Genomic DNA, 10,468 nt, shown 5'->3' with positions numbered 1-10,468 from the left:
CGTTAGTGATTTGAGAGGTCATTTTTGAAAAAAAAAAATATACTCCAAAATTTTTTTTGATCTTGTTATATGATTAATTGATAAAAATAATTTATAATATAAAATAATATCATTATTATCAATTAAATCCGTTGAGGGCTAGTGTTATTGTATTGTCGTTGGATACGCTTTAAATCGCCGTTATCCCGGGGTGCTCCTTCGAACCGCTCCAGCTTCGAGCAAATCGGCCGCTTTTAGAAACCTATAAAAGGTCCGGCTTGGGGAAAGCAATTAGGGCTCGATTTCCTCATCGCTTCGAACCCGAAGCTCCCAACGCCGTTGCCTCGAAAGGAGACGTCTCCTCTCCGACCGCCGGCAGCCATCGACGAGCCACGTCCATCCCTCTCTCTTCTTCTTTTCTCCCTTTCTCTCTTCCCGTCCCTCTAACCCTCTTCCTCCTCCTCATATCTTCAGTGCTAGAGAGGTTTTGAGAGGTCTCGGGTAATAAAGCTTCTAACCTTACTCTTTTCTGCTCACAATTCATTATAGAGTCGTCGTCTGTTATTGTATGTTCATTATTTATGGATGCTGGACCCCAAAATTTGATCTTGATAGCAATTTTTTTTTTTATTCAGGATATCTAAAGATTTACAGGAATGTTTTCTTTGCTAGGTTGGTGGGAGAACATGCTTCTAAATAAACGTGTGACTTCTGGAAGCCCAGCCATGAAACCAGGGCCTTGCGGTATAAAGCGTAATCCTTCGTTGGCATATGCCTCTCCTGTTCGTGCTTCTGCAGCACTTCCAAAATTCAGAAGTCTATCTACAGCTTATCAAGAAAGAAAGCCCGTGTCCTTAAGAGGTATGTCTATGTCCTTGTCTCACATCAATGTTTTGTTGCCTCTACTTGGTGTATAATCTGTGTTAAGAGCAATGCCCACAAAATTAACTTCGAAAATGGTTCCCTTTTGATACGTATTGTAACCATGACCATACAAATCTGAACAGAAAGAAGAAGAAAGAAAAAAAAGAAAGATCATAACATTCGAACATTGTCCCAGTTATGAGGGATTGGTTTTACAAGTCCTTTCTCTTCCTACTTGGGCTGTGACTCATGTTTTTCCTAGCTTTTTCATGTTATTTTTCTGACCCTTGCCATTGCTTGCTAAGGTGTTCCCCTTTTACCAAGGCCCAGTTTGGGTTCGGCTTTGTAGAGCCAAGAAGTGCTTTTTCCACCCCCCAGAAGCACTCTTGAGCTATTTGGTGGTGTTTGGTGAAAAAATTGAAAGTGCTTTCTAGTTTGCAAAAAGCCGAAAAATGTTACTTGGGAGAAGCTCCATTTGAAGCTTCTTCCCATAAGCTCTACTGGACTGATGTTGAGAAGCTATTTTTCATTTAATGAAATTTTCATAGCGACTAAAATACTCATACCAACATATTATTATATCATATCGTATTATATTATTATACTATACTATATGATGTTATGTTACATTATATTACAATATTACATACCATTATATTACATTATAATAATAATATACTATGTAATAATATGTTAAGGAACTCCTCTTATTATAGCCGTATAGATATTTAATAATACATTACTATATTATGTTATATTATATCATAATATTATACTACATTATATAATAATGTTTTAATATATAATTATATGTAATATTACATTATATTATATATACAATACAATACTATGCACTATCCTTTGTTGTCATTTTGCCATTATTAAAAATGCTTTCTTATACAAATAAATGTATAAGTTCCATAGGCACTTTAGAAACATAGTTACCAAACAGCAAGTTGCTTTTTGTTAAAAGATCTACTTCCAAGAGCTCTACTACCAACATCAATCCCAAATAAGGCCTAATTCCTTAGGTGAATATTAGATGGTCTCTCCTTCTTGGTCCCTCCTCAAATCTTCACTATGCAAGCCCATATCATTCCAGTAGGTCCCCCATTGCTTGTTATTTGGCGCAACTCTTGCAGCTCCATTCATATAGAGCACCCCAATATGACATCAATGTTACCTATTCTGGTTTCCAGGATGTCTAGAATCTTAGCACTTCTAGGCACTTTGGTACAACACAATATTGCATCCCTCCTTGGCATCATGAAAATGGTGTCATACTCACGCTGCTCAGAGATACATCTTTTAACACATTTTTTTGAAAATCATATCACTTTTAAGTCTTTTGTACAACTATGGCACTTATAGTCTCACTATTACATGTTAATGCACCACCTACTTACTACACAGGGTTGTTCTACATTTTATCTTTGTTTTCATTTATGTAATAGGTGCTACTTTTTGAATATTACTACCATCTAGGAGTCAGTGATATATGTATATGCAAATCCGTATGCATATGCATGTAAGGTTCGCCGAATCAATGTGGTGACCTATACAAGTTTGCTATCGATACAGTACAGTACGGGTCTGTACCGTGCTACCAAAGCTACCGAAATGGAGAGAGGGAGGGAGAGGGAGAGGGAGAGGGGGGAGTGGAAGGAGGGAGGATGCCCCGGGGGGGGGGGTTATGAAAGGTGGAGGCGGAGCCATCACAGCATTGCTGCCATTGGCGGAGGCAAAGAGGGTGTGGTGCAAAGGGCAACGATCAACAAGGAGGTGAGGGCAGATGATCTTGATGCTGGATTATTGACGGGTAAGGCCTTTGGGACCAAGAATTGGAATGCTACCATGATGGCATTGTCCCTAACTCCAGCAAGCAGGCAAAGGCAGAGAAAGAGAGGAGGGGAAGGCTTACCTTGAGCAACGTCCAATGGAGAGACCCTCGCAAGGTGGAGAGAGTAGGCCGAGCGAGCAAAGAGGCCTCTCGAAGCTTTGTTCAAATGAATGGACCAATAGAGTGATTTTATAGCCTAAATCAACATGCATAGCCAAACTATCTTGGGTTAGTGTCGGTTTGGTTCAATGTGGGCTGAACTACCAGGTTTGGTCAATCCAACATTCCTTGTATGGATGTATACATTTATCTATTATACGTACACAAGTACACTTGTTGTATGTCATCTAGGCAAGTATCTTTATCATGGTACTTTTAGACGTTGAAGTGGCATGCACTTTGGGACAACCAACACGAGAATACTAGTCATGATTCCATGTGTCTTGGAAACACAAGAATTTTAAGTTTTCATGGTGGGGTGCACCACCATCACATAAAATAAATAAAAGATATTGAAAATGAGTCGTTATAGTCAATCCCTTTTAATACAGCCTTTGGATCATATACATCTAGTATTTTAAGCAGTAAAAAAGAGGATCTCCTTGTCGAGCCCTTATTGATTTAGAACCTTTTAGGGAATGTATTAAGAAGTATACGGGAAAAGGCTGAAGATAAGCAAATTCTAGGTTATCTTTTAATAATTTATCCCAGAAATCCATTTGATTCATGATAAAAACAAGAATTGTTTTTATTAAAGACTGCCTCAGGAAACTAAGATTTTCACCCTTGGCTTGGCTTCGCTTTTGATAAATTCATGGGCCAATGGAAACCAACCGATATAAGGCACCTATTGATAAAAGCACTTTTGTTTAAGGGGATAGAGTTGTTCAAATGTCCTCATTCAAGGGCAAGGGTGCTATTAGTGCTTTTGTAAAATCCAAAAGCAAGCTTGAAGTCTTGAAATCAGATAGTCATATGCTTCATTGCTCCTTAGCTTTGAGTGGCAAACATTCACTATATTCACTTCAATAACATGTTGGTTTTATGGAAAATTTGAGGTCACTTTTTGTGATCATCCTAGAAGTTTGATAAAAACATGCAAGAAAGCATCCAAGCTAGGGGCTTTATTTACTAGCATCCTGAAAACAATCTCCTTATGGGCCTATTCAGAAAATCCTGCTGGATCTAGTGGGATCTAGCATGATGAGCTCTAGAGAGCGAGGAGGAGAGCACATGTGCAAGGAGGGGGCCATGAAGGGTAAGGGGGTTTGGGTTCATGGCCCAAACCTGGCAGAATTTTTTTTTAAAAAAAAATAAATGGTTCCCGGTCCATCCAGTGCTGTTCCTCTCCCTTCCCCTGCTCTCTCACTTCCTTGCCCCCATGCTATCCCTCTCCACCTATCCTGCCAGGTCTGGCAGGATTTTGCTAAACATGACCTATATGTTTTGTCGCCGATAGATAAGGTTATATGTGATTAGAAAACGCATGCATTTCATAATCAATATTAACATCCAGTGGGGAAAAATTCACATGTAAGATTGTGAAATTATGGAAAAATTCAGTTACTTCAAGTTGATCTATCATCACAAGATAACAAACTGCAAGTTTGCTTGAAGTCTATCTGACAGTTGATATGATGTGGGTGAACTGGCAAGATGAGTTTGAGTTCTGGATGTCATTTATATCGCACTGATGGCGTCTTTCTGGTCTTATTGTGTTAATTTCACTTGGCAGGAGGCTCCACTCTACACCTTTCTCGGGCATCAACTTCCTTTCTAAGAGGAGACTGTGGGTGCATTACACAAATAATGCCTTTGTTGGACAAGCACAGCAAGGTGTTGCCTAGAAGCTCAGTGGTCTCTAAAGCATCTAAGAGTTTCTTTAGCTATCCACAAATGATCACTAAGCCCAAATGGTGGTGGAGGACCTTAGCTTGTATTCCGTATCTCCTGCCTCTCCACTATGTATGGTTTCATGCTTGTACGACGTACCAACTACACCACTTCCTTGAAGACTTTGACTTCCTAACAAACCCCTTCCTTGATACCATAGCGCTATTGCCCAACTGGTTCATGATGGTGGTTCTGTATGTGGCTTATCTTGGTGTGGTGAAGAGGAAGGAGTGGCCACATTTCATGCGGTATCATGTTACGATGGCAATGCTCTTTGATACAGTCCTTCAGGTCATGGCTATTGCATGTGGTTGGATGCCAAATGCGATATTCCGTGGTAAGCTGGCAATCTATTTCTGGGTTGCTGTTGCATTTGTACAGCTGTATGTGGTGCTTGAATCTATGTGGTGCGCACTTGCAGGCCAGTATGCGGATATCCCATTTATGTCTGATGCAGCGTATTTTCATACGGATTTGCTTTTATTTGGATTATAGGCAGTTTCTTCCTCCTATTTTCTTTCTTGTACCCAGATAGTAATAGAATATTGTTATCAGGGAAAAAAAGGGTAATGATACAGTGAGAGTTGAGTATCAGAAGCAATTAGGATTGAACGAGCTCTACAAGGCGTGTTTCCAACTGTAAGCCTTATTGGGTCCAAAAAAATTGATAGGAACATCTTGTTGTTGTGCTTATTTGCTTATCCATATATTGAGCAACTTGAATAATTGAATGAATGTATTTGTTGCATTAAATTCTTGCACTAGCTGCATTGTAAAGAATAACACATTATCATCATTCATCAGGTTTATTATTGATGACATGCCTCTGTTACCAGTGAAGAGAACGTTAGAGCAACTCCATAGCTTTTTCTTGATTCCTTTACAGGCCTCTTTCATTAATTAATAATACAGAATTTTAATCAATCAGCCTGTGTCTTGAATTGATAATGCTCGGAGGTTCAGTACAAACTTAGCATTCATTTCTTGCAGATAGTGTTGGAATGACCTATCATATGCAGCAGGTTAAGACATCTTCATTTTTGTTTTTTTTCATGGCAAGAGGAACGCATCTTGGAATCTGCTTATTAGTATTGATTAGATATTGCAAGTTTATTATGTGTGGTGGCTAATGTTTTAAAAGGCAAAGGTAGAAATTGAGTGTGTTATGTTCAATTATAACATGCTCTCTCATGGTTGAAGATAAATTAGTCTCTGCAGGAGCCTCATATGACTTTTTTTTTTTTTTGGTCTCGAAGTCATGATGGGACTTGGCCGCAGAACATGAACTAATCTTGGCATATGACTTGCCCGGACTGCTTTTATTCACCATATGAACTAGTGTCAGTGTGGCTGTGCCGGGACTAGTTGAATGTTGGAACTCGGTATAAGAATTAAACTTACATGAGAAAGTTTTTCACAATTATAAACTAGTCTCCGCTAGCCGGGTGCTAGCTGAGAATTGGATTACCTTTTAAAATATGTTTTCCTGACTGATCTGCAGGCACTGGTTGAGATTTGTCTTTTCTTTTTTTTTTTTTTTCTTCCTCTCTCTCTCTCTTATATGGTGTTGGGCGTCTTGGAATTTTTTTTTAATATTTTTTTTAATATTTATTTTTAAATCTATTCCTCTTTCTAATTTATTTCTCAAAATACAGTAGTTTGGTCTCATATGTTTAACATACGATTTCAAGTTGAGATGGCACCATACGATCGATATTTTTAAATATAAATTAAAAAAATAAAATTATATGATTTTATTATGAAATCATATCTTCAATATGTGATTTTTTTTTGTTTCTCTCTCTCTATCCTTTGTATCCAAGATTTTTTTTTTTCACTCTCTTGTACCGAGGCGCACGGACGGAGGGGGCGCGAGCGAAGGACGGAAGGGCCAGAGCCGAGGGGAAGGCATGGAGGTGGTTGCGCAGGGTGTGGGTTCACCAGGGTCCATGGGGGAGGTGAGGGGAGAGGGGGTGGCCGTGCGGAGCTATGGATGAATGGTGGGTGTGGCACGGACTACGATAGGACAGGACTGGGGGGGTGCGGCGTGGCGTGGCGTGGCTATAGCTTGGGCCACATGAGGGGAGAGGGAGGTGGCTATGACGGCCGAGCGGAATGGACGTGGAGCCCAGGGGGGACGGTGTAAAGGATCAACGGTCAGATGGAGGTTCCGTTAGTGGCGCATTGGAGGGGGTCGGTGCGGGTCAGCGGTCGATAGAGGAAGGCTGAGGATCAACCGTGTGGGGCATGGGGTGTGAGGAAGGGAAGGGAGAAATAAGCAAAAAATAATAATAATAATAATAAAATATTATTATTTGATTAATAATAAATTATTATTATTTGATTTAATAATAAATTATTATTAGTTAATGAATAATAAAATATTACTATTTGATGAATAATAAAATATTATTATTTGATGAATAATAAATTATTATTATTTGATTAATAATAAGATATTATTATTTGATTAATAATAAAATATTATTATTTTATTAATAATAAAATATTATTATTTTATTTTGAAAATTTATGTTGAGGACCTTTTTGTAATTTAGAAATAGAAGGCATTTACATTATATGATATTTATGTGTTAAAATTAACAAAAGTGATATATTAATAATACATTAATAAAATTAAATTTATATTGATAAAATAATATATTTATTATTAAAATAAAAAATTTATATAATAACATATATTTTATTTTTAAAATAATTATATAATAAATAAAAATATTATTTTAAAATATAAGAGAATAGAGAATATAAATTTTATTTAAATTAAAAATTTTATTCAAAAATAAAAAATACAAAAAAATCATTTTCTGAACATCATGGGCTGACCCCTGAATCTCAAAAGGGCGACCTCTGGGTCGTCTCTTTTTAAAAAAAAGGCATTGATATATCTTTTTAGACTCGCACGCAAAAGGGAATGACTCATAGAGCGACCTCTGCACTAGGAGATGACACATGACCCCTGCTGCACTGCAAGCCAAAGCAGAGAGATCATTATTAATCAAATAATAATATTTTATTATTAATGAAATAATAATAATATTTTATTATTCATCAAATAATAATATTTTATTATTCATCAAATAATAATAATAATTTATTATTCATCAAATAATAATAATAATTTATTATTCATCAAATAATAATAATAATAATTTATTATTAATCAAATAATAATATTTTATTATTCATCAAATAATAATATTTTATTATTAATTAAATAATAATATTTTATTATTAATTTTTTTTTTAATTTTTTTTCTCGTTTCTCCTTCCCTTCCTCCCACCCCACCCCCCTCTTCGGTCGATCCTCTGCCTTTCTTTACTGGTGGCCGACCCGCACCCACCCCCTTCCGGCATGCCATCGATGGCATCTCCGTCTGATCGTCGCTTCTTTGTGCTGTCCCCTCGGGTCTCATGCTTATTTCGCCTCACCGCCATGGCCGCCTCCCTTTCCCCTCGTAAGGCTCAAGTCGCAGTCATTCTCGTTGCACCTGCCCGGCCCCGCTCAGTCGCCGTCCGTGCCGCACCCACTGTTCATCCCCGGCTCTCGTATGACCACCAATCCCCCTTCACGCTGTGCGACTACTAAACCCCCCCTCTCCACTTGCCTCATGGGCCTCGATGAACCGCATCTTGTGCAACCACCTCCACCCTTTCCCCCCAACTCCAGCCCTTTCATCCTCCACCCGCATCCCCTCCGTCCTCTGTCCATGTCCCTCGATACAAGGAAGCGGAAAAAAAAAATCTTCGATACAAAGGAGAGAGAAAGAAAAAAGAGAAATTGCATGTTGGAGGTGTCGTTTCACCGTAAAATCATGTAATTTTTATATTTTGAAAAATAAGTTAGAAAGAGAGATGGATTTGAAAATAAATATTAAAAAAATAATATTTAAAAAAATTTTTGGGGGTCTTGTGGAGGAGAAGGGTGGGGTGTGACATACGTACCAGTCTCCATAACTGATCTGCTGGGACTAGTTGAAACTTGATGTTTCTGTCTTTCCATTTTAGGCATGAGGAAGAAAGAAAAAGAAAAGAGGGCATAATTACTGTAAATTTTTTAATTTTTTTTATACATATATTTTTTTTCCGGCTCAGAAGTTTTTGATCTTTACTGCACTCCTTTGAGAATCTGGGTTTTATTTGTGGGTGTGTTAGGGTTTTTGAAAGAACGGATATTTTGTTCTTATTTCTTGATGTCAACTTGTATATGTCCAAATATAGATAAAAAAAAGATCTTATGAATATTTTGTTCTTATTTATTTATGCCATCTTACCGCCATCTGGCCTTCACATCTGGGTGCATGCTCATCTCTCATTCAATTTCTCAGTTTGCAACTAAATTTCCTTTTATATGCCCACACCTCGGGGTCACACAGCTGGAGCAAGCAGGCATTGGTCCAACTCGAGCACCTGCAAAGAAAGTCTTGCCATCGGAGAACAAGGTAAGTGTTCTCCGATAGAGAACTCTCCGATGATTAAGTCAGTGATAGTCGAAGAGGGAGAATAGTAGGAGAAGATGATCCCAACGAGAGTCTCGAGTTGAGAAGAGAAAGACCTCCTATTTTTCTTCTCTCCCCCTTTACAGGAGAGAGTCTGCAAGCGGTTGGCACCAGTCGGTCTCGGAGTTGTGGCTGTCAGAGCCATCATGGTACATGCCACTAGAGTCAGAGTCATGGCTGTTAAAGTCAGGAGAGTGGATGTCAACAGGGTGCCACAGGACCTGTCATCCACGTCTGGAGGGATCATGGGTCCATGCAGCAAAATGCCGACCCAGCAAGACCCGTTCGCCACATGCTCCTCAGAGCGTTTGATCTAGAGGACAGCTTATAGAGAACCCAGGCAGAAGTGGCATAGGATCTGTGAAAATCCGACGATATAGGCATCGTCATGTTACCGATCTTGGATGGTGTTTGGCTAGATGCCGATGTCTGTGATATCGCTTGGATCACATAATGTCGTTCAGATCATGTACTTTGACAATCACTAAGTCATGATGCCAAGTGTCTGCCATATCTTTGAAAATAGGATGCATCATTGGATGGACCAAAAATGGTCGAACATTTGCCCCCCACTTCCTAGTATGAAGTGTTTTGCACTGGAAAATAGGTCTTCTTTTGGATTCTGAAGTTCTGCATCGGAGTGAGCTTAATGCAGTGGTGAGACTTCACTAACGTAGTAGAAGTAGGCGGACGCTACCTCATGCTGGTGCCGAGGTGATAAAAACTATGTCAGGCTTCTATCGGAGTGACTCTTCAACTGGTATCTACAGTTGTCGAGCACTCCTAGATCTGACCACCATTCAGTGCTCGATGTGGCTCATACTCGGGTGCTAGGCCATTGCGTGTTGCTTCATGCTCATCGTATGACGTAGTGTATCACTTGTATTCAAAGAAGGTGATCAAGGTGTTGTCCTATTACATTCCGCGGTCAAAATTCTTCGCAGCATGACAAATGAGCTTCATCCTCGTTGGAGATAAGGTATCAGTCTGGGAATCGGATGTTCCGACTTTGAGATCGAAAGATTGCCGAGTTGATGCGATTATTTTGTCGCGGTGTCTTCGAAGGAACCTATTGTTATCCTGCATCTATTCTAGGATTTCCGAAGGTGAGTCCCAAAGAATAGCTATTGAGGTCATCTGAGGGGTTCATCGCTTTGGGCAATCCAGAGCGGTTGTTGTGAACAAACTAGGATGACGGTGCTGCCAGGAGCCGTAGGGTTGCATGGTCTCTTCGGTGGTCTGCGGTTATCACTTTTACAATGAATGCAAAGCTTGCAGCAGCTAGGCCTTACCTAACATCAAGCCGGCATCCAATGAGTCAGCTATCATGGGAGGTCTTGCTGTTAAGTCAATAAGAGCCCAAACTGCTTGG

The 10,468-nt window shown here is 39.2% G+C and overlaps 1 protein-coding gene across 2 annotated transcripts; it reads left to right on the top strand.

The window, feature by feature from the left end:
- Positions 1-200: 200 nt before the first annotated feature.
- On the top strand, positions 201-5,340 carry LOC105051094 (protein TIC 20-I, chloroplastic). Of its 2 annotated transcripts, none has more exons than XM_010931384.4 (3): positions 201-480; positions 615-840; positions 4,419-5,340. In XM_010931384.4, exons 2-3 carry the CDS (start codon positions 636-638, stop codon positions 5,069-5,071), a joined length of 858 nt encoding a protein of 285 aa, XP_010929686.1. In that variant the 5' UTR covers positions 201-480; positions 615-635; the 3' UTR covers positions 5,072-5,340. The 2 variants fall into 2 exon arrangements, with proteins under 2 accessions (XP_010929686.1, XP_010929687.1); XM_010931385.4 differs by having other exon boundaries at positions 202-480; positions 652-840.
- Positions 5,341-10,468: the final 5,128 nt, after the last annotated feature.

Source organism: Elaeis guineensis, chromosome 9 (assembly GCF_000442705.2).
Source record: "Elaeis guineensis isolate ETL-2024a chromosome 9, EG11, whole genome shotgun sequence".
Taxonomy (NCBI): Eukaryota; Viridiplantae; Streptophyta; class Magnoliopsida; order Arecales; family Arecaceae; genus Elaeis; species Elaeis guineensis.
This window is presented reverse-complemented; position numbering and strand designations above follow the sequence as displayed.